The sequence below is a fragment of the Mesocricetus auratus genome, unplaced genomic scaffold (assembly GCF_017639785.1).
Source record: "Mesocricetus auratus isolate SY011 unplaced genomic scaffold, BCM_Maur_2.0 Super-Scaffold_100676, whole genome shotgun sequence".
Taxonomy (NCBI): Eukaryota; Metazoa; Chordata; class Mammalia; order Rodentia; family Cricetidae; genus Mesocricetus; species Mesocricetus auratus.
The window spans coordinates 57,132,594-57,156,956 of record NW_024429266.1 but is presented as its reverse complement, the minus strand read 5'-3'; the positions used below and the strand labels follow the sequence as shown (position 1 = coordinate 57,156,956).

General features: G+C 50.6%; 1 protein-coding gene across 2 annotated transcripts; it reads left to right on the top strand.

Moving 5' to 3' along the window:
* The first annotated feature begins 416 nt into the window (after positions 1–416).
* On the top strand, positions 417–16,885 carry Nuak2 (NUAK family kinase 2). 2 transcript variants are annotated; one of them, XM_040738112.1, is made up of 8 exons: positions 638–754; positions 869–1,020; positions 9,001–9,121; positions 11,652–11,803; positions 12,064–12,129; positions 13,525–13,644; positions 14,139–14,271; positions 14,905–16,885. In XM_040738112.1, the coding sequence occupies exons 2-8, from the start codon at positions 1,012–1,014 to the stop codon at positions 15,972–15,974; spliced, it is 1,671 nt and encodes a 556-aa protein (XP_040594046.1). In that variant the 5' UTR covers positions 638–754; positions 869–1,011; the 3' UTR covers positions 15,975–16,885. The 2 variants fall into 2 exon arrangements, with proteins under 2 accessions (XP_005087403.1, XP_040594046.1); XM_005087346.4 differs by lacking the exon at positions 869–1,020 and having other exon boundaries at positions 417–754.
* The last annotated feature ends 7,478 nt before the right edge of the window (positions 16,886–24,363 follow it).

The following is a 24,363-nucleotide window of genomic DNA, read 5'->3' as shown; positions in this document are numbered from 1 at the left end:
GTATGTATGTATATTTGTTTGTTTGGGAGAAGCAATTTACTGCGTGTGGAGAAATACTTAAGGCCTTCTAGTGTCCTCAGATTGTCCCTTGACAACCGAGAACACTGCACAATAGAACAGGTTGGCGCCATTTAGAGGCAAAAGCAATTCAGAGAGCCTTCAAAGGTAAGGACCAGCACTTCAGTAGTAATTTCAGCTCGGCCTCCTTTCTGGCGTTGCTGGCCCTCGGGCCCAGGTGGGCGGGGCTCCATTCACACCTTTCCGCGCCTCGCCAAGGGGAGGAGGCGGGGCAGGAGCCAGTGAGCCAATGCGATAGGCTTTGGTCACGAGTCGCCGGCAAGCGGACCAATGAGATTAGGGGGCGTGGCCGGGGCCTCTCCCCCCCGCAACGTTTTATAGCAATTCGGACCGTGAGGCTCTCTAGCGCGCCGGGGTACGGCTGTGACCTCTGAGCCCGCGGCTCTCCACGCGCTGCTGAGGCCCGACCCCCTCCGCCTCGCCGTCCCGCACAATGGAGTCGGTGGCCTTGTCCCGGCGCGCGGCCCAGGCTCCATCCGCCTCCGCCCTGGCTACCGAGCGCGCCCAGGCGCTGGCGGACGGGCTCATCAAGTCGCCCAAACCCCTGATGAAGAAGCAGGCGGTGAAGCGGCACCATCACAAACACAACCTGCGGCACCGCTACGAATTCTTGGAGACCCTGGGCAAGGGCACCTACGGGAAGGTGAAGAAGGCACGAGAGAGCTCGGGACGTCTGGTGAGTGTCCCTCGCAGCGCCCGGCTCCCGGGAGCTCACCGCGCGTCCCTTGCGGTGTCCTCGGCTGAGTTGCCAGGCGCGCACATTTTAGATGTGTCTGCCCCTGGTTTTCAGCGACAGTGCTCGTGGACCTGAGAATCTTAGCAGCACCAGATGCCTGTCGTTTGAGAAGATGGGGCTTCACTTGAATTTTCACTGGAACAAACTTCTACGGAGTAGAATGGAAGGAGGAAGTTGAAAGCACCAGATCTCAGTAGATGGATGAGGTGTGGAGAGATCGTTAACTGACTTGACACTTGGGTCCTTTCCAGCCGAGACTGAATCAAAGTTTCGTTATGAGGGGCTTTGATTCTGGGAAATGTAAAACCAGGCTCTGGTGCCAGGTCCACTGTATTTCGAGGCCTTTGGGGGAACTTGTCCTGTTGATTTCATGCGTGTGTAATCGCCATAGTAATCTGTAACTTTGAGCAAGTTCCTTAATCTCTGTATTCTGTTTCCCCTTCTGCAAAAACAGAGAACACAGTCTGTCTCACAGGCTGCTTGGGAGAGTGAATAACATACAGATGAGAATGCATGCGGGTCCTGATCACAGGTCTTGTACTGAGAATGGGTGCTTATATCTGGAAAGCGCCCCACCCCCACCCCCGAGGATAGCAAATCTACCAAAAGTTACACAGCAGTGGTTCTCCCACTCCAGTTCAGTGGGCCTACGCACTAGCTGGGTACTTGTTTAAAATGCCCAGTAGTGTGTGATAAAGGTCTATAATTCACACCGTAGCAAGCCTCAGAGCAGGTGGTTTAGGGATTATATTTTGCCAGATCCGGTGAGTGCTGGTTGTGAGGTGTGTGTGTGTGTGTGTGTGTGATCATAGTTTGCGTTATTGACTATGGCAGTGGTCCCCTCCCTCATTGTTTGCTTTTGCAGCCAGTAGCTGGTTTGAAATTCAAGAAGTCATTTCATTGGTGAAGGAAAGGGGATGTTGGAGAAAGGAGTGGATTATGGCCCCATCAATAGGAGCAAGTATGTTTTTCCTGCTAAGGCCTGGCACAGTCCCCAGTTGCCCGCTGCCAGGTTACAGCTATTGGGCAATCGTGTACTTCCTGGCTGTCCTTTCTTTCTCTTTCTATAAAGTGCCAGGGCCCTAGAGGCCCCAGGTTTGAGACGGCCGGGCCCAAGCTTTGTCAGGGGCTTAGCTTGAAAATTCTTGCTTGTGGCTTGTGCCCCGCATCTCGTGTTGTGGGAAAATTGGGTGCAGGGAACTCGAGTGGCTGAGAAACTGAGATCAAAGTTCAAAGATCCCATCAGCTCTTCACTGAGGTCACTGTCTTACACACACACACACACACACACACAGAGAGAGAGAGAGAGAGAGAGAGAGAGAGAGATTGAGATCACATTCAGGCCTTGGTGGCTCTTACATCAAAACCGAGAGAATTCAGAAGGAACTCTCAGGTTCACGTGTCTTGCTGTGTACAAGGAGCCAAGATCAGCAAATGTGAGGTCTACTCTGAAACTCCCCAACCAGACCACCCAGGATTGCTGTTGAGAGTTTGCTCAGAGTACCCCCACTTTCTTGGAAAGCAACTGTCTGCTATGCTAATGATTTCTCAATCCTGGAGCAATGCCTTCTCCCCCACCCACCCATCCCTGTGTCTTGACTGTTCTCCTTAAAGAGAGACCTGATGCTTCAGCTGTGTCAGTGGGGGAGAGAGACTTGGAGCTGCTTATGTCTTCCCCAGATGAATGGAGATGGGGATGAGATTTCAGTTCACAGGGAAGCCTGCTGGGTGACGTCGGTCTGGAATGGCTCACCACATTTCTAGCTCTCTTCCCACTCTCTCCCCTTGCAGAGATGGTTAGGAGGGTCCCATAGGATTATCCTCAGGGAAGATGGGGGGGGGGGCTGATGACTGCACCAGGATGGCATCAGAGGAAAAACAAATATTTGCTCTGGATCTCAGACACATTCCTGGTACCCAAATGACATTTCCTCCTGCCGAGTCTCCCAGCTCCCCTACCCAACCCCTCTCCCTGAAGAGAAAAACATCTGCTGGGGGCCCACCAAATCCTGTGGTCTGACCTGCATCGAAGTCTCCCTCACCTCTAAGGGGTGCCATGAGGGGCAGGAAGGGAGCCCAAGTGGGGAGTTCTATGCGGTCTCTGCCCCTTTTACATTTCAGTTGCTTAGTGGGCTTCAAAGCATTGGGAAACAATGGAGAGAATTGTCCCCTTGGTTGACAGACAAGGGAACTGAGGCCCAGAAAGGGGAAGTGATTTGTCTTCTGGCTGGGTAATGGCAGATCTGCAACATAAGCTCCAGACTTGTCCACCCTAGGTCTTGGATGACCAAGTGCTGAGTCTTGGTCTAGAAGTTAGCTTTGAGATGAGCCTGGGCTTGCCTGGGCGCTTTGTCATCCCATCAGCGAGCTCCAGCTGCCTCCCCAGCTCTCCAGGCAATGTTTAGAGTGGGAGAAGTCACTGGGAACCCCCCTTCTCAGTACTGTGTTGAGGGACTGTGGGTGAAGGAACGACACTATATTCCTGCAAAGTGTCAAATGGTGTTTCCCGTTGTTTACCAGATGGGTGACCTCTTATCTGTAAAATGGGGATTGTAATCATTCCTGTGTTGTGGGTCTCTCCTAGAACTGAATACAACAATATCTGTGAATCTTAGCACAGTGTTTAACACACATGGGGTTTATTATAAGCTCCAGGAAGGGTGGTGTTGGCCTAGGTACTCCTATTCTGGGCCTCTCCTGCTACAATAAGGAGCATGGATTGTGCTCAGCCTTCTTGAGTTGAACCACTATGGTCTCTCTTTGTTCAAAGCCCTCATCTCTCATTCAGCCAACTTCAGAGGACTCCTGCTGGCCAGCAGCCAAAGGCTTGTTGGGCAAGATGCTATCCTCCCAGCTCCTCCTGCACCTGCCTGCTCAGCAACAGGGAGGGAGGCTGCAGGCGACTCTTGTCCTTGGGCTTTAGCCAAGCCGCACAAAAGCGCTGGGCAGGGAAGCTCCTTGCTCAGGAACCTAGCAGAGTGGGCTAGCAGGAGGCTAGGAGGAGGTGGCATTATATAGGACCAGGGGAGATGGTTCAAGTCACCCACAGAGCCTCTTCCTGATTCCTGTCTAGTTCTTGGTAGAGTGGCACATCCCCACTGCTCAGCTGGGGCAGCCTAGCCTAACTTCTCCTGCACTATCTAAGTGGGTCATCATTCAGCTCCTTGCCTGCTTCCCAGACAGCATCTTCTCCATGAAAGGCTAGAGAGGTGTCAAGGATGTTGGCTATGACCAGAGATGCCCAACTTGTACCATCTCTCTCTGCATCCAGAACCAGTATCTCTGGCCTCCATCCCCACCCCTTCTCCTAAAACTTTCTGATTACCTTCTGAAGACAGATCATTCCTAATCTGAGCTCTGGGAGAGAGGAGGTATTTACCAATGGGGCCTCAGCTCCACCTTCTCGGGGTGTTGCCAAAAGAGGGCATGTTTTAAGTGGGAAAGAATGGCACACAGTGTGGCCTATGGCAAGATCTGGACAGTCCCTTCTCCAGGAATGGGAGGCAGGGCTGGACACCTCCAAGGAACTTTTGTCTTCTGAGATACTAGTTTGTCCTCCATTGTGGTCTTGTCCTGTTCATGGAGGAACTTTGGAGAAGTTGGTTTACCTTTCTGAAGTGTTCACTGCTTGCAAATCAGGTTAGGGAATTAGCTTTTCTGCCTTTAGCAACTTGCATGACTTCAGAGACAAAACTCACTGGGATGATTTCAGCAGGAATTTTGCTCTGGCATTTAGCATGGCCAAGCGTGGTGGCCTTGCAACAGTCCTTGTGTGGCACCTTCTTGACATTGCAATGACCCATTTCTGAAGAAGCTCTACACAGAATGGATCATGGAAGGGAACTTAGAGCTCCACCCTGATCTGCCTGGAATGTTCTTCTTGCTCTTTCCTAGCCTACTGTATTAGCTGAAAACCTCACCTATCTTTCTAGATGTGAAACAGTTTGCTCCTGGGCTGGTTTCCCATGCTCTCCTGAGTAAAGAAAGCCACTTGTGCTCCCCAAGATCTTCCACAAGAGAGGATATTAAAACTAGACAGCCAAGGATTGGAGAGATAGCTCAGCAGTTAAGAGCACTTGCTGCTCTTACAGAGGACCTGAGTTTGGTTTCCAACATATGTGACTGCTCAGAACCGTCTGTAATTTCTGGGGATCCAGAGCCTCTTTTTACCTCCACGGGCATTGGATGCATGTGGTACACATACATGGCACATAGGTAAAACACCCATTTGCATAAAATAACAATAAATTAATATAAATAAACAAACTAGACAACCCAGGCAGCTGGATTATCCTAGTTTTATGTGCCTTGAGTTGTATGACTTGAGACAGACAAGTGTGAATTGGGTGCCTGGGTTCATAGGGTCCACTTGGCTGGCCATGTGTTCTTATACAGAATCATCATTGGGCTGGTTTATCCTTCTTCTACCTCAGAGTGCAGTGGCCTTATAATAAACTGATTAGATGCAGGTAATCTGCAGAGTAAAAGGGACAGTGTTAAAAACTGTGTCAGGGAGCTCAAATGATGTCTCCATGATTAAGAGTACTTGCTACTCTTCCAGAGAACCCAGTTTGGATTCCCAGCACCCACACTGTGGTTCACAACCATCCATAACTCCAGTTCTAGGGAACCTGGCACCCTCTTCTGGCCTCCCTGGGACCAAGCACACACATGGTGCACATGCATATACATGCAAATAAAACATGCAGACACAAAATTAACAAATTTACAGCATTAGAAAAATATATTGTATCAGGACAAACGAAGACCCTAGCATGTGGCCATCCTCCCTCTGGGTTTGGGTACCTGTCTTTAGTTTATATGCTCTTCCTAGGCTTTAGTCAGCTTGTTTTTATCCTAAGGCACAGTTGCCAATTACCTTGCAGGTGAGAACAAAGGTCCCTAGAAATTAGTTCTTGTAACTGAGGTGAATTCCACCCAGACCTGGGAGGGAATGGAGCGGGGAAACCCTATCTGGTCACTGGTTCCTTCAGGCAAAGATCACTCAGGGACTTAGCCGATAGGTATGTGTAATGAGTGTTCACTAGTGTACAGGAGTTAAAGGTTCTTTGTGCACAGGGCCCTTTCTTGGCTAGAGTGGTACTATATCTAATTTACTTTGACATACTAGGGCTGGGAGAGTTTGGAAACAGTGGCCTAGCCCCACCAAGGCAGTGTTAAATCAGTCCTGGTCTGTCACTGTTTTGGAGATTCATAGAAGAACATGTCTTTTTCCTGGGAAGTGCTAAACAGGACCTCTTAGGGCCCTCTGTGGATAACTAGGGGTTCAGCAACCTACTCCTGGCCCCTCTCATGTCTTGTAGGAGATTGAAACTGGGAAGAAAATTAGAATTTCAGACCTTCTAAGGTTACAAGAAATGGGTCTTGAGGTTTTTACTTGTGTGCCCGCTGTCCATACCAAATATTCCTATCACTCTCAAAATCTGTTTTGGAAACTTATTTCTTTTAACTCTTACTGCTTTTAGGGCTCTGTCCCTAAGCCTGTGGTGTCATCTCAATATTCCATACGCGTGTGTATACACAGCTGTGCATGTAGCACCTGCCTGGTCTTTGCCTGGATGCACTTTAAGCTCTCAGGCATTTGTAGTTGTCTAGATAGTGATGTGTGTGTTTACATATGTCTGTTTTTCCTGCCTACTAATATATCTTTGTCTCTAAAGAGTTCATAGCCCTTTACTCATTGTCTGATTTTACAAACAAAGACTTACAGCTATGCAAGCTATGCAATCTCTCCTTCAGGGTGAGAAAGTGGTGTGGAGAAGAGGCCTGTGGGAGTGTTGCTCAGTGTTGAATTCAGGAGAGGTGTTGAAGGAATATTCAGGGCCTGTGCCCTGCTCCCCTGTTTTGCCCCCGGGGGCTTTTCTGCCTGGCTCTTTAGGGAGAAATGAGTAGCATTAGAGCAGACGGTTGCAGCAGCCTGGCGCTCACATCTGCAGCATCCCCCTGCCTTGGGCCTCTCCCGGATGAGGCTCCATGGTGACCATCTGCCATTGTCCTCCCTGCCCTGCTCTGGGAAGGGTGAGAATGGGGCCTGCCCCCTTTCAGCACTGCTGCTTTAGGGCAGGATGGGGTGGAGGGCACGCCATCCATGGCCCGTTGCCGGGGTGACCGGGCTGTGGGCATTGTGAGCAACTCCTCTGACAGGATTAGGGCTATTCCACATTCTTGTCAGTGGGGAGCACAAGCCCAAAGAGCCTGCTGTCCCGAGAGCAGAAGCCATTGTCTACCTCCAGAGCCCATGAAAGAGTGGATTAGAGCCCTACCCCTTGGGCTGGGGTTTCCTTTCTGTCTCCTTTTGAATCCAGAGGGGAGGCTGGCCCTCCTGGAAATTGAATGAGGAGCTGTTTACCTCAGTCTGGGCCTTCATATTTCTCATTACTTGTGTGAAGAGGAAGTCTTGTGTTTACCACTCTGCTGGTGTCCTTGGACAGAACTTGCCAGGAACTGACTGGCCTGGGACACCCAATCCTCACCCAGACTCTGAGGGCCCCTGGCATGCATACAACTCATTTCACAGACTTGGAGCAGCAAAACCCTTCAGACTACTCAGTTCAGTCAGTTTTGCTCACAGAAAGGCAGCTGAGGCTCTGAGAGGGTGGAACTTGCCAAAAGCCACCAGGACAGAACCTGATGAAGATGGGTCCTGGCTCTATGGCTTCCCATTAGTCACTCTGGCTGTGCCTCATCCTAGAACCACTGCTGACTGCCTTGGATCAGGGAGACTGAGGCTCTTAGGTGTGAACTGCAGTTCCTCCCTTTCCTCTGTACCTACCCTTCCTGAGGCCACCACACACCAGCTGGAGGAGCTAGAGTAAGACACCAAATCCCAGGGTACTGTCTATCTAGTTGTTTGTTTACTTGTTGGGAAAAAAGGGACATTCCTTACCTGGACTTCAAAGACTGTTCTGTGGAGAGTGCTTCCTTCGTTGTTATGGTGATTTTTTTTTAATTATGGAAAAATACATATATGAAATTTGCCATTTTAACTACTTTTATGTGTATAACTCAGTAGCATGTTAAATATATCCACAATACTGTAAATCATCACAGTATAAAATAGCTTTCTTTTAAATTTTTCATATGTAAATTTCATCTTCTCTGGGTGTGTTTGTGCACCTGCAAAGGGCATCTGATCCCTGGGAACTAGATTGTGAGCTACCATGTGGGTGTCGGGAACCAGACTCTCATCCTTTGGAAGAATAGCCAGTGCTCTTAGCTGCTGAGACATCACTCCAGACCTCTAAAACCTTTTTTTTCTTTTTTCAGTCATCCCAAATAGAAGCTCTGTGGCCATTAAATGATAACGCCTCTACCCACCCACCCAATGCCACCCTTTAGCCCTATACTCCTGGTAACTTTTGATCTATTTTCTGTCCATACAGTTGTTTGTTTTAGTACCTCACATAATATTTGTCACTGTGTGACTAGCTTATTTCACTGAGTATATTTTCATGGTTTAGCTATCTTGTAGTAGGTGTCAGAATTCCATTCCTTTTTCTGGCTGATTAATACCAAATTTTGTCTAGCCATTCATCTGTTGATAGGTATTTGGGGTGTTTTAATTTTGGGCTAACGAATGGTTGTTTATAGCAAACTGGAGTGTGGGACAGAGAAAGGACTAAACTCAGATTTAGGTTGCCAGCTGTGCTCACCAGTGACTGTGGCTTTAAGGAAAGCACTTAGCCTCTTGGGTTCTAGTTACTTCACTTGTGAAAGAGAGTGAGGATGCTTTCTTTATCTAATTCCCAGAGTTGTGTGAGGACCAGTTTGTTTATTAACGTGGAAGTATTCACTTGTAATGCATGCCAGATCCTTGTCTTTAGGGTGTACAGTGTGTATTTGACTAGTAAATCTCAAAGTGTCAAACCTCACAGGTGTAGGTTGTTATGTTTCTTGTTCACTGGTAGACTTTGAAAGTGAGGCCATTGGTCAGTCAGTGCTGCTTCCTCCTGGATGGACTGCACTGGACCCAAGTGAGAACCTTTTCTAGACAAGGCCATCTCCAGGTTCCTGTCACCTGCTCTGGTAAAGATGGGTGGCTTCTCTTGGTGCATTCTGTGGTTTGAGTTGCAGCTGCAGAGTACCAGGGTCAGGACTCATGTAACATCCTCAGGGATGTCTCTGCTAGACTTTTCTCCTTAATTTGGGGCATCCTCTTTTCCCAGGTGGCCATCAAGTCAATCCGGAAAGACAAAATCAAAGATGAGCAGGATCTGTTGCATATAAGGAGGGAGATTGAAATCATGTCGTCACTCAACCACCCGCACATCATTGCCATCCATGAAGGTATAATTGTGGGACATTTGGAACTGGGAGTCATGAGTGTGTGTATGTGTAAGTCAGAACTGCCAACAACATGAACCCACTGGTACATGCCTGTAATCCAACTGTGATGCCTGTAACTCCAGCCCCAGGAGGCTTAAGACAGGAGGAATATAAATTCGAGGCCAGCCTAAGATGCATAACTGGGCCCTCCCTTTAAATAAATACATAACTTAAATAAATAAAGGTCTTTTAAAAAAGAAGTAAGAATAATAAAGGCTTTAGAGTTGCAAAAGCTAGATTCAAAACCCTGCCACATGACACAGAGCACTCATAAGAACTGGGCCTTAGTTCCCTTTTACAAAATGGAACAGTCCCATTTATATCACAGGGTGGTTGCAAAGATCCAGCTGTATGGTATCTTTGAGTACTCTGTAAGTGGGAAAGCTGTAGGTTTGTTAGTGTGTTTGTAGCACGGCTGGCGCCCTACCTAGAATCCCATACTTGCTAGGTAAATGCTATAAACTGAGCTGCACCCTCACCCCGGACTGCAAGCTTTTTGTCCTCATTGAGTTTTTCCTAGTAGCACAGCCTCCCAACCCCACGATGTCCTTAGCAACCCGGGGGGGGGGGGGACTGAAATGCCAGAGTGTGCACCTGTCTTGGGTGTGTGGGTGCTGCTCACCCCTCGTCCGTTAGCCAGGCCTCCTAGTCATCCTGTGTCCTCGAATCACTCGTGCCATGGGCTCACTCTGCTCTTCTTGTCTCTCGGCCTCTTCTCCTCGGGTATCAGTTCTGGCTCGATCACTCTGCTGCCCTCCTCCCTGTGGCCCAGACAACAAAGTGAGCAGGAGAGGGTGACGAGGGAAGAAGGGAGAACACCCTCCCACACTCCCTGTCTGCTTCAAGTCTTTATGTAACATCAGCTAAATGGGATCATGGGGACAGCGGGAGGAGGGAGGGGAGGAAGAGAGCCTGTGGATTTGTCTAGAGTGCTTTTTTTCTGTATGAAGACTCCTGGTAGGAAGAACAGAGATGTCTCTACTCTCAGGTTCATAGGACGATAAAGGGCAAAGCTACTGTTATGATCCTGTGGCTTGAGCCTGTCCCATGAGGAGCCCAGACAAGTGACTGATGAGGCTAATTGTATTTCTCTTTTCTCCCTCTGGGAGTAGTGAGCAGGCCAAGCTTGGTGATTGGCAGTGTGTGTGTGCCTGTCCTCACATGCATGAATCTGTGTATATATGAAGTCTCTCCATCCCCAGTTTCTGTCTGGGTCTGAGAACTGAGCTGATGTTCAGGGTGTGTGTGTGTGTATGTGTGTGTGTGTTGATGGTGCAGACACAGGACATTAATGTTATTGGGTGTCTGAGGGATCCTCTGGATTCATCTTCCTCTTTCTATAGGGCTTTAGGTGTTTGGGGCTGGGGAAGTACTGGGATGACTTCTAATCTAAATGTTTCCACAGATGCATGGTGCTAGCTCTTTATCCTTGTTTCCTAGCATAAAGGTTGCTTATAAACTGAGAATCACATGAGTGGAGTCTCAGTCAGGCACCCTTAAGAGCCTGGGTCACCCTGTTCACCTGCAAACCAACACTAGAAGCCTTCTTCTGGCCCTGGAGCTGACATCTGGGAGTGGGGACTCATCTTAGAGGCTGGACAGCAATAGCTCTGGGGCTGGCCAAGCAAGCCAAACTCATAGGACCCGTTTACCACAAGATGCAATGTCATAGACAAGCGTGTTCTGACACACCAGCTGAAGGGCCAGTTTGATGAGGCAATTCTTTTCAACTTTTCTGGAGGACTGAAGCCAGGACACAGCCTGGAGTGGTGAGACAGCCCCTCCTACACATGGAGATGGGCTAACTGGGGTGGGCTGACTGCCAAGAAGCCAGACAGCCAATTAATTACCCCATATTTATCGATTGTCTCTGTGTCTGAGGCCATATGCACTCTTGCCATAGCCTGGGTACCCTGAATGGGAAGTCAGAAGTGGCAGGAGTGACTCCCACTGTCACAAGGCAGATCTCGGTTTTTAGAATTATACATGAGGACACTGAATATAGCCATAGGTTCCATTTTCTGAGCACTTTCTTGTGGGTCAGGTACTTGTCACTGATTGCCTACCTGTTTCTTACCCCAGTCCTATGAAGCTGCTCTCAAAGGAGGAAACTAAGGCACAGTGGTGTGAAAATTTGTCAAAGTCCATCCAGTAACTCTGTGTTCTCACTGATAGATCTGGTAGAGATTTGACCAAGGTCATAAGATGAAGTATAGGGTCAGAATCAAAGAGCCCTGCTTTTTATTCCTAGCAGTGGTATCTTTGTCCTCCTTGGCGTTTGCAGAGTTCTTGAAGAGCTAAACCTAGCCACTGACCTCAGGACTTGATTTGCTGGTCCTAGAAGATGCTGAGCCTTCAAGCCTCTTCTCCCACCGTTATTGCTTGCCCTGAGGCCCCTGGCCCTGTGGCAGACATTCCAGAGGAAGAGACTGTGGCCCATGGTGGGACAGTGTTCTCTGGGAGACCTGACATTCTCATTTCCCCTCTCCAGTGTTTGAGAATAGCAGCAAGATCGTGATTGTCATGGAATATGCCAGCCGGGGTGATCTGTATGATTACATCAGTGAGCGGCCACGACTGAGTGAGCGGGACGCCAGGCATTTCTTCCGGCAGATTGTCTCTGCCCTGCACCACTGCCACCAGGTGAGCACCTGCTGGTATCTCTGGGGCTCTCAGTTGGCTTAGACCATAAGGCTTTTAGACTCTCAGACCAAGGGGTGCTGGTATCTCTGGCTTTGTGCTCTTGATCATGGAAGGGCCTATGATTTCTTCAACTATGTCAGTGAATTTATGTGCTCCAGCCTGGTGGTCTCAACTCTGTTAGTTCAATTTTCTAGACTAGGTCCCTTGTCCCCTTCCCTTTCCTGGTGATGTTCCCTGACTCGGTTCCCTTCCGCTTTTAGAACGGGATTGTTCACCGTGATCTCAAGCTGGAGAACATCCTTCTAGATGCCAATGGAAATATCAAGGTGAGCATCACTTCTGGTTTCTAGAAACTTCTCTGTCACACCCTAAGTTTTCTGTTCTGTCTCCAGTCAAGTAGCTCTGAGTGCTTAGGGGTCCCTTAAGTTAAGTTAACAAACCCTGGACCTCAGGCATCATCCATTCTAACACTTCCTGTATGGATGGGGCACAGAGCTCCCTAAAGGAAGATCCCCCACTAGTGACGGGCAGAGGTTGGTTAGGCAGCAATTGAAACAAAGTCTCCGCCTTCCAGGCCAGTGTCTTTCTAATGTCACAAGGGTGGCAAGGGGCTAATCTAGGGTCAGTTTTTACTGATGACATTGGGACGACAGGTACCGAGCCTCCTTCCTGTCGTCAGTGTGCTCGAACTCAGACCTGCACACACAGCTTAATCTGCTTCAGTCAGGCACCCTAGAGCTTCTTTCACTTTCTGTTTCCCACAACTGCTCGGTTCCCATGCTGCAGCCCCTAGGTTTATGTCAATCGGTGTTTCATGCCAACGAGATAAACTAGAGTCTCAAGGTTGGAAGGGAAAGATGGCAGGAGCTGACTTTGATGACGGGTTAGTCTGCTGAACAACTGGGAGAGTGACATAATCTGACCCTGCTCGGAATCTACTCGACACAGGACAAAGGTCACTCCATGGCTGCTGACCTGTATGTCCTGAGATATCCTGGTGGCCCTTATCCGTCCAGTTCCTGATGCAGGTCGGGTTTCTTTGATGCTGACAGGAAAGGGAGGCCAGAGCCAGTAAACACGCACGAACTAGACAAGCACACAGGCTCTGTTGGTACCAGTCATCAGCATCATTATAGACTCTCCTGGCAACTGCTTGATAAGACGCCAATAAAGCTATAAACAAAGGAGCCAGAGTTTCATAAATAGGCCTCTCCTCCATGCACACACCCTTTGATGGGGTGAAGGGTCAGATAGCTCCAGGGTCTTGGCCTCCACCTCTAGCTGAGGATAGATAGGAAAGAGGATAGCCTTAGAACCTCTCAGGCCACTAAAATCAAACATCACAGGGATCCTCCTGGGCTGTGAACAACACTGCTCTCCCCTCCCCTCCCCCCCTCCCCTTCCCCTTCCTTCCCCTGCTCTTCTCTTCTCTCTGTCTTGGCCATGCATGTCCACCCTGGGTTCCTGTCCAGATATGGACAGAGATGAGTCCTTTGCTCAGAAAGGCAGCTCAGGCTTCACATGGTCACTGAGTCGGGGCCCTTGCTTGCCCATTGAGGGCCTTAGAGCACTGTCTTTCAAGACCTGAACTATGAGATGTGGGTTGGGAGTCCCTTCCCTTCTACCGGGACCTGGCTTTCCCCAGGATCTGGAGAGATGATGGCCAAGAGCTGTGAACAACCCAACCTTTGGCATGACCTGTGCTTGTCCCAACCCTATAGATTGCTGATTTTGGCCTCTCCAACCTATACCACAAAGGCAAGTTCCTCCAGACATTCTGTGGGAGCCCTCTCTATGCCTCACCTGAGATTGTCAACGGGAAGCCCTATGTGGGCCCAGAGGTAAGAACTCTCCTCCAGCCAGCATCCATGAATCTAGGTCAGGCAGGTTGAGCTAGTTGCTAGGTACATCCTTTTTCAGAGCACAAAACGAAGGTCCATTCAAGGCAATGGTTTGCCAAGCCTTGAGACAGAAGTAAAAAGCTGTCAAGAACTTAGGTCTCCTGGTATCGTGTCTCTTTCTTGTCCCCTGGTTCTCATCACTTCCCGGCACTCAGTCCAGTCACCCCCACCTTGACCCAGAATGATGGTGATGACCTGCCCACTGCTCCTATGCTTTTGGCTGACCCTCCCAGGGGAAGTGACTGGCAGTGTCTGTTCTTATGAGATCCTGACCCCTCTGCTGCCTCCCCTACCTCTCCTCTGGTTACAAGGGGAGGTAAGGAAGCCTTCAGATATCTCCTTCACATCATCCGTTGTGTTGGAGATATGAATAGCAGTCCTCTCGTCTGCGGCACAAGCTGTGTCTTTGCTGAGCATCCCTGCCTCTCTTTCAGGTGGACAGCTGGTCTCTGGGAGTTCTCCTCTATATTCTGGTGCATGGCACCATGCCCTTTGATGGGCAGGATCATAAAACACTGGTGAAGCAAATTAGCAGTGGGGCTTACTGTGAGCCCCCCAAGCCGTCTGGTAAGTTAGAGCTGTGGCCAGGCTGGGAGCATGGGGTGCACAGTCCTTGATTCCTGAGACAGTGACTGGATAACGGTGATAGGGAGGGCAGCAGTTCATAGTGACTCCCAGGGAAGATTAGGGTGCTCCCCACTGTTCTCTCCAGTCTGAGACCTCTGAGGAAGGGGGCAGCCTTCTTTATTATAAGCTTGCTTTAGAATGCTTTCGAAGCTCCAGCTTAGTCATCTTTGCTATAGTTGCATTGTCCCTTATTGCCTTTTTCCTTCTCCTAAGAAGTCTGACCTTTTGCGTATGATATAGAGAACAGGAAGATGTATGTGAGAGCCTTGCTTTATTCTTAAGCATAGTCCCTGTCCTCAGAGAATTGAATTTTGGTAGAGAAAGAAAATACTGACATAGAAACAAGGGCTGATAAAGAGAGCTTGTGGGACAGAGGCAGTTGACGGAGTCTGTCTAGGAAAGTTGCCCTAGGAAGTGGACCTGAACCTGTATGAACCCTAAGGAGAGAATGTACTGATCTAACCCAGAAACAAGAGCGCTGTCTGCACTCAAGTGAGACATACTTGTGCTCTATAGAGGACTTTGGGCCATTCTCGTCCTATCGAACTGAAGCCCTTGCCTTTGTTTTTGCAGATGCCTGTGGCCTGATCCGGTGGCTGTTGATGGTGAACCCCACCCGTCGGGCCACACTGGAGGATGTAGCCAGTCACTGGTGGGTCAACTGGGGCTATACCACCAGAGTTGGGGAACAGGAAGCTGTGCGTGAGGGTGGGCACCTTGGTGGTGACTCTGGCCGGGCCTCCATGGCCGACTGGCTACGACGCTCCTCCCGCCCCCTCCTGGAGAACGGGGCCAAGGTGTGCAGCTTCTTCAAACAGCATGTGCCAGGAGGTGGAAGCGCTGTCCCAGGGCTGGAACGGCAACATTCTCTTAAGAAGTCCCGCAAAGAGAACGACATGGCTCAGACTCGGCAGGGTGACCCAGCTGAGGACACCTCCCCTCGCCCCAGCAAGGGCAGCCTCAAGCTACCAAAAAGCATCCTCAAGAAAAAGGCCTCTACCTCCTCAGGGGTGGTACAGGAGGACCCTCAGGAACTCAGCCCAGTGCCTGACACCCCAGGGCAGCCTGTCCCTGCTGCAGCCCTACTCCCGAGGAAGGGCATCCTCAAGAAGTCTCGGCAGCGTGAGTCTGGCTACTACTCCTCTCCAGAGCCCAGTGAGTCAGGGGAGCTCTTAGATGCTGGCGATGCTGGTGACGTGTTTGTGAATGGGGACCCTGGGGAGCAGAAGCCTTCACAAGCCGCAGGGCACCTCCTGCACCGGAAGGGAATTCTCAAACTCAATGGCAAGTTCTCCAGCACAGCCTTAGGAGGCGCCACCCCGAGCACCTTTGGCTCCCTGGACCAACTGGCCTCCCCTCACCCTGTAACCCGGGCCAGCCGCCCTTCAGGGGCTGTGAGTGAGGACAGCATCCTGTCTTCTGAGTCCTTTGACCAGTTAGACTTGCCTGAGCGGCTCCCTGAAACCCCACTGAGGGGCTGTGTATCTGTGGACAACCTGAGGGGGCTTGAGCAGCCACCCTCAGAAGGCCTGAGGCGATGGTGGCAGGAGCCCCTGGGCGATAGCTGCTTTTCTCTGACAGACTGCCAAGAGGTGACAGCAGCCTACCGACAAGCCCTAGGAATCTGTTCAAAGCTCAGCTGAAGAGGCCAGGCAGTGCCCTAGTTTGGGGTGGGCTCTGAGAAAGTTTGCAGAGGAACCCGAGTTAGGATTCCTGGGAAAACTGGGGGAGTAAAGTGCTCCGTGCCTTCAGCCTGATGAACCAGGAGGATGAGGAGGGAAATGGTACCGATGTGTTTAGGGGGTCCTGGGGGGACCCACAGAACCCAGGCTGCCAGAGTGTTGTAGTGGGGCCACGGAAACCTGAAGAGCACTCAGCCTGTGCCTACCTCCTCAATGCCATGAGTATTACCCATGGTGCATTTTCCTTCCTGTTCTCTGCCTGTGTCACACAAGTTCCTGTTCCCACCAGCCACCAGAGTTAGAACCCTGACATGCCTGGGGTAGTCTGGAGTAACCTTTCCTCCCTTTTTGAAAGAGGAAGCGGCCTCTGGTTCCCATCCCCCACACCGGAGCCACCCTGTGGATCTCAGAGACCTGAAAAGACTCAGGCTGCTGTGTGGTTTCATCTCAGGGGACCAGATGCCTCTGGACCCCACCTTAGACCTCAAAGACTTGAGCTTCTGCCTGAAGCTGCTCCTGATATCTAGACTGCATGGATGTGTCTATTTCTCAGGCTAACAGGACCTAGAGTGTGCTGATTTATTTATTTTTTTGATTCTCAATTTTTTTTTCTTTTTGTGAATTGTGCTGCTTTCAGTAATGTGAATGCTGTGTCCCCGGAAAAGCCACTGTGCCATTGACATCTATGTACAGAAGTGTTTGGCAATGATGTCCCTCTAGCAGGTGGGGAGAGGCGGGGCTGGCTTTTTCAAACTTAGGTCCTGAGCACTGGATTGGCTGTCTGGGCCCTTCACACCCGAGGCTATCCACCCTCCTGCATCTATGGCCAAATAAACCTCAATCCATTAAAACCAGCATGGTGACTGCAAAAACAGTCTCCTGTTCTCTTTGTGAGATGTAGTTCACATCTTCCAGCCTTCTGATACTTTCCTCTTGGGCAAAGGAGTTTAGGACAAAGGAGTTTGGAAGTGCGGCTGGGTGGTCCAAATTTTATTTAATGTGTACTCTCAATCCCTAACAAAAGAATAAAAAAAAAAAGTCCCTCTCCAAAGCACCCGGTTCACCTGCAGCCGGCGATTGGGCCTGACCCTGACAAGCATTCCAGAAGAAAAGCTTTGGCCCAGGGTCCGGAATTTTTCTCTCCTTCCCTAGTGCTCAAGGAAGAAATGGGTCAGGTGAATTCATAGGGCTGATTCCCTTCCCCAGCCTCCCATCTCACGCTGCTCCCCTCCCCCATTGGCCTGTGCCCTGCCCCCTGCTGCCTGAAGACTCTCCCACAGTTTTTATTCCCTCTAAAGAAATTCCCCATTCTCCTGTGCTGGACAGCTTCTTGCGGGGCCCTTGCTCCCGACTCTGGGAGGAAGTGAAGAATGCTTGGAATGTCCACCCTCCCTGGACAGTCCCTCAGCCCCCTGCAGAGCTGTCCCAGCAGCCTGTTCCATTGAGAAACGGCTAGACTCCAGGACTGGTTGACAGGGAGGACAAAGTGCAGACCAGCAGCTGGTTGGCTTCGGTTCCAAGCCGGCCCTCTCTCCACCCCCAGCCCTGACCCACTCTGCTATTCACCCTCTGATCTCCCCGTTCTGGCTGGCTCCAGTTTTCCAGCTAGACAACCCAGCTGTCCTCCCAGTGCGGGGCACTTGCCAGATGAAGACTTGGGCCTCCTTCACACCTACAGAAAGGTCACAGCCTGGGGACAGACGACACAGGGAGGGGTGCTTGAGTGACAGCAGGTGTGCCTGAGGTCCCCGGACTGGGCTAGGCTTGAGTAAACACCAGAAAGACACAGACTGGGCCTTCATCCCCACGAAGTGGATGTCCCAGAGTGCTGGTTGTTGCCATCGCTTTGGGCCTGCAGTGAGTCCTGGGTGTGCTGAAGTATGGCAGACAACTTGTGGTCGGGCTGGGGGCACACAGTATGTGGGAGTATGAGAGAATTAAACGCTGCTGAGAAGTTTAGATGAGCGAAGTGAACCCCGGGAGACAGTAGAGGCTACCACTTATCTTTGTTTTATTTATTTGGTTTTGATGTTTGGGATCAAACATCATATCACTGAGCTGCTAACCCCAATTCTTGTTTATTCATGATAAGGTCTCACCATGACTCCTTATGCTCCTGTGCCTGTATCAGCACCCCAGGCTCGTAGTACCCTCCCGCATTAGGTATTTCACACTCAGAGCCCAGATCCATGTTCTCGATAGCTTTGTTACATCCTTGTGAGTCTGGAATTATTTATTCTTGCTTTGAGAAGAAACAGAACGTTTGATACGTTCATATGCTTTGTGGGAACCCAAACTTCAAACTCAGATCTGTGAAAAGTCACACCTTCTGGGAACAGGGAGCTAGAGCGGCTGATGGATAGGAGTGAACAGAGCTACACACACCAGGGAGCATCCATTACATACTGCTTTTGGCCAGGCACAAGATCTGAAGAAATTTCCTCTCCTGGAAGTGCCCTCCCTCCGTCTCCACAATGCCCAAGAAGGAAATGGGGGAGATGAGGGGTGGGGGGCAAAACGAAAGGGGGAGACCATGGAGAAGGTCGGACCTATTAAGAAATCTAGGTGTGGGGTGAGGGCCCGAGGGGACACAGCACCTTACTCTCTGGGTAGTAGCTGGGCCTGATGGGCTTCTGGGGTGATGGGGAGCTTGGACTTCCTGTGGTCTGTTTAATTCCCTGGGAGCTCGGTCATGGATAGGATGAGGGGGTGAATGTGGGGAGGTCCCCCCAAAATCTAGACTTGGGCTGTGGATTCTATCTACACAGACCTTCCCTTCACCTGCCAGGACACTTCATACCAAAAGCATTCCAGAAAGCAGGCTCAGCGATGACGCCAGGGCCCCAGGGGACAAAGCTGGAGCCGCGGGAATATTTAGTGCCACATCAGTGCTTCCGGAATGTGAACAACCTAGACAAAGGTGGGGGAGGCGGCTCTAGGAAATCACGAAGGCCTTCTGAATGCTCCCTGTCCCTGGCCTTTTCCTGAGGCACAAGCAGGACCTTGATGTTCCTGAGTGGACAACCCCTCGCGGGGCAGGGCTGTGGGAGGGAAACTCCCATGACACATTGGCCTGACTCCCTGGCTCAAGACCCAGATGACCCTTCAGTCTCCCCCTGTCCTGTCCAGCTAGCTGCCTTGGGCCCCCTCAAAGGGGGGAGTGGGGGGGCAGTAGAGCTGGATGTATGGGAAGCGGCAGACCCCGCTCCCCCAGGAGAACACATGCAGGCTTCAGCTCTGAGAATGAGAATCTGAACTCTATCAGCAATCTTGTTCCCTGAGGGACAAGATGGATCAAGGACAAAGGTTTGTCTGAGTGGCTTGAGCTTTTCTTAAAGCAGCAGAGGGGAAGGGCTGGGAACCACATAATAGGTGGCAGACTGACTCTCTGGAATCGAGGATGGAGGTACAGACCAAGATGGGGAGCAGAGGCCAGGCCAAAGCCAATGGCTGAGCCTCCAAGTGCAAGAGTTAGCTCGCTAATCTCCTATGTGGTGTGTCCCATCACTCAGCCATCCCATTGATTGTCAAGTGGTTATTGGAACTGGGGCTATACATGAGGCTTACAACGCTTGCCTGGCACGGGCAAGACCCTGGGTTCCATCTCCAGGACCTCAACAACCCCCTCCCCACCCCCACCCCCAGCCTTTTTAATTTACTAAAGGTCTTCTAGTACGTTTGTGTTTTGTTTTTGTTTCTGGGCAGGGTCTCCTCACTCTGTAGCCCAGGTTTGCCTGGTACACAGATCAATCCTCCACCGTGCCCAGCATGAGGGATACATTTATGAACAAAACTGACAACAAGCCGGGCGGTGGTGGCGCACGCCTTTAATCCCAGCACTCGGGAGGCAGAGACAGGCAGATCTCTGTGAGTTCGAGGCCAGCCTGGTCTACAGAGTGAGTTCCAGGACAGCCTCCAAAACAATACAGAGAAACCCTGTCTCGAAAAACCAAAACAAAAGAAAAAAAAAAAAGAAAAAGAAAGAAAGACCAGCCGGAAGAGGAGTCAAGAGAAGCCACAGGAGGGAAAGCTATGGCACCCTGTGGGCCATTCTGAGGCTGTGGCTTTTGTTCTGGGGGAAACAGAGTCTTTGGGAGGTGCTGAGCAAAAGAGTGATGTGACCTAACAGACCCCCTCCTCCAGACTTTCTAGCAGGCAAGATGGCTTAGCAAGTAAAGGGGCTCGCCACTGATGCACACTGCCTGAGTAGGATCCCCAGGGCCCACATGGTAGAAAGGAGAGAGCTGACTCTCACATGCTGTCCTCTGACCTCCACACGTGAGCTACGGCATGTACGCGCACGCACACCCCCAATAAAAATAGATAACCAGAGTCTAGCCTCTTGCTGAGGTCAGCAGTGGCAGGCTTGATGGGGACCTAGCAGGAGGCCAGTTTTCAGAGGAGATGGTGGAGCTTGGACTGGAGCAGCACAGAAATGGGAAGCCGTCAGATTTGGGGGCATATTCTGAAGGGGAAACCGACAAGGTTTCCTGACAGAAGACATTCAGGATGGGAAAGAGGCGCTAAAAATAAGGGCAGACTGTCCATTAGCTTGGGCAGGGAAGGCTTGCGGAAAGGAGATAATCTGGGTTGGGGTGGGCCGGGGCTGGAGTGGGGGCCTGAGGTGGGGCAGGGTGTGTGGATGTCTCAGTACAGGAGGTAGGAGAGCAGGCAGATCTTTCCAGAGATGAGCTGCCTCCCATGCTTGCCTGGTGTGATTCTGGGGAAGCGGGCAGTGCAGAGCTGAAGACTCAGTCAGCATCCGCACTCCCTCCACAAAACTTGGTAGGCTCTCTCTCTCTCTGAAGGATGGAAGGACATCCTTACACTCAGGCCTGAAGCCCCACAATTTCAAAGGTTTTCACAGTCTCCCTAAGAACTTCAGGAATGTCGCCCTGGCTCTGAGTGACCTTGGTCCCTACAGTGGGGTCAGGTGTTACTGTACAGAGGCTGGGACTGAATAATTTCCGGTCTCCTTTGGTCACCTCTGTACTCAGAATTCTCTTTTGAAGGCCCCTGGGGAGGCTGCTTATAGTCTGCTGCCCAGAAAAGGATAGAAAGGGGGCACGGCTTTGGCCCCACTGACAAGTTTGACAAGCGCTCAGCTGATAACCTCGGGAGGAACTGGAACCTCCACAGTGCAGGTAGCTGGAAACACAAACTTTCTCCAGCTCCTTTTGGATCTGAATACTTCCTTAATCTTCCTCCTCCAGCATTCTGCTCCCTTCCTGGCCTATTCCCCCCTCAAAATTCTCCCCATCCTGTCTGAGGCATTTAGGACAAGCTGGGAGAATGAGTCATCTTAACGGGGGAGGGGGCTTCTAGTCCATAAATGGACACCAACTCTTTGGTTTTAGTCTTCACAAGGGGGGCGGCTTCTGCTCTCTCCCTGCCAGGGATTTCCTGGGAAGAGGAAAGAGGCCACTGGCTTTGACAGTATGAGATTCTAGAAATAGCTGGGCATTTCAGAAGACAGCCGGGTCTGACTCAGCTTCCCTTGTAAACACATGTGCAGCCAGCCAGGGTTTTCCCAGCTCCAGAGGCTAAGCCCCCATTTCCTGAGGGACACACTCAATTGTATATGTCTGTAGAGGTCAGAATCTAGTCAGCAGAGTGCCCACCCCTCCTCCTGCCTCCTCTCTGTCCTGCCTGTGCTGCCCTGAAATCTGGGCTGTGTGTGGGTGCTCAGCCCCTGCAGCGGAGCTGACCACATAAACTCCAGTCAGACGGAAGGGGCAGTCATCCTTCAAAGCTCCAGCGCTGGAGTCTGAACTTGGGGGCTTCTGGCCGCCATTGGCCATCACTGAGCTGCTTGATGCAGCCTCCCACTGGGAAGTAGTCCAGCCACTGCCAGGAGCCCCTCCTTGCAAAGGGAATCCCAGCTTGCTCCACCTCCCACCCTGGCCCAGTCCTAGGGAAGATGCAAGGTGGTACTTAGCCGGAGCTGACTTTGCATCATGTCTGGGGCTCACCTTGAAACCTTGTTACCAACAACCCCTGCTTGCCAATATTCCTCGGAGACAGACTCGGGCCTACACAAAACTCCAGGTCACGAGTGGACGGGAACCCGGAAGCCACACCAACCAGATACTTGAAGCTACCGATAAGCACATTCCCTGCCAGGGCATTCATTCAGAGGAAACCCAAATTCAGTGGGTCTCACCTGGACAGCAGGAAGCTGGCTGAGAAGAGCTAGCCCTGGGTGGGTAGTGCCAGCCCCAGCGGGTCACTCAAATCACTAGCACCGCATTAAGGTTAGCCTCATGCTGTTAAATGCCACCCTGACAGCTTCTTTTAGCACCACCTTTCTTCCACAAAGCACGTCACAATGACTCAGAGTCGCTTTCATAGTCCCCTCACACCCATCACGTTGCTGCAAGGATGAGAGGAGACAGCATGTGAGAGGGCTTTGTGAGAGAGATCAGAGCAGCCAGCCTAAGGAGTGAGAGCGGGTACTCGGTGAGGGAGAAGTGAGGGCCTCCTCCATTTGCCAGCCCAGCCCCTCATAAAAGGGAATCTGACAGTGAAACAAGCGACAACTTGTTACCCAATGAATCCATCATTAGGTAACTGAGACCAGACTATTGTTATTGATGCCATAGAAAACAGAGAAATGGTCCCCTCCCTCCATGAATTTATATAGAATAGAGCCAGAGCTATAAACCAACACCTATAAGATGATTATTAACGATACAGAGGTCGGTCAAAGGGGAGGTGTTCAAACCTGTTGCTTATAAGGGGCCACTGTGTGGATGTAGTACGGGTAGGTCAGCTGAGGGGTGAGCTGTCCTACCTGGATGCTAGCTAGGCCCCACAGCCTGGTAGGTGACAGGTGGCACCTGATAGTCTGTAGGCTTCCTCCCGACTAGTGTCACCTTGCTTTCCCTGGGCTCCTGCCATTGTAGGACATGCCCATGAAGGTGGTAAGCAGAGGCATGTCAGTTAGGGTTAGGTAGAGTAGGCTAATTCCTTCCTCGCCTGACATCCCTGGTGGGCAGCAAAGCAGTGAACTCTATCGGCCCTGGCTATTGTGGCTGTTCTCTTTTTGTTCTTGCTGCCTAGAAGACCGGACTATCATCTGATGCCTCTTAGGTCTTCCACAAAGCGTGCCACAACATCTTTTTTTTTTTTTTTTTTTTTTTTGTTTTTACGAGACAGGGTTTCTCTGTATTGTTTTGGAGGCTGTCGGTCCAGCCCAGCCTCGAACTCACAAAGATCCGCCTGCCTCTGCCTCCCGAGTGCTGGGATTAAAGGCGTTCGCCACCACTGCCCGGCGCCACAACATCTTAGAATCACTTCCATAGTCCCTTCAGGTCTGTCCTGCTGCTGTTAGGAATTAAAGGGAGCCGGGCGTTGGTGGCGCACGCCTTTAATCCCAGCACTCGGGAGGCAGAGGCAGGCGGATCTCTGTGAGTTCGAGGCCAGCCTGGTCTACAAAGTGAGTTCCAGGACAGCATCCAAAGCCACAGAGAAACCCTGTCTCGAAAAACCAAAAAAAAAAAAAAAAAAAAAAAAAAAGAATTAAAGGGAGCCGGCACATGAAGACACTTGTCAGATAATACATCAACACAGTAAACCCCTCTCCTCCCCAGCTGAATCAAATTGAGCTACCCTACTACTTATGTTCCATGACCAGTCCCCTTGATCAGTTTCTCTCTCCCTACTTAGCTCTAGGCAAGATCCAGCCTCAGCTTCCACACGTCCTCACCAGTTACCTCAGAATTAAGAACCTTTTTGTGCCCACATTAAATTGTGTGTGCGTGGGATCATGGCATCCCCATTCCAGATTAACTTGAGGAACAAAAAATGTCAATGGCTAAGGAAGTCACAGACGTTGTGTCACTATTGCTTTCCAAGTGTGGGTCAGGACATCACTTCAGGGTGTGCACACAGTCTGAGCTCCTTTACCTATGATAGAGTGAAAAATCATTGTTTCCAGGTCTAGGCATGTATACAGGTCAGTGGTAGAATATTTACCTAGCTTGTGTAGGGTCCTGGGTTTGACCCTTAGCACCACAAATAAACAAACCAAGAAGAAGAAGGGAAGGAGGAAAAGAAAGGGAGGGAGGAAGGGAAGAGATCACTTGTCTTTTTCATTCTCATTCCCTCATGAGCATGCAGTGGAGTTCTCCAGAAGTTTCATCGTACGTGATATTCTAGTCAGTTCAGATTCAGGAGATACAATGAACTCTACCCAACAATATGGATACAGACTCAACACCACTGAAGTGCTTGCCTAGTAGAATAAGGCCTTGGGTTCCATCTCAAGAAACAAGCAAAGAAAAGGCCACTCAGAACACACTTCTCAGGGAACACACCTATAACCCCAGCACTTGGGAGGGAGAGGAAG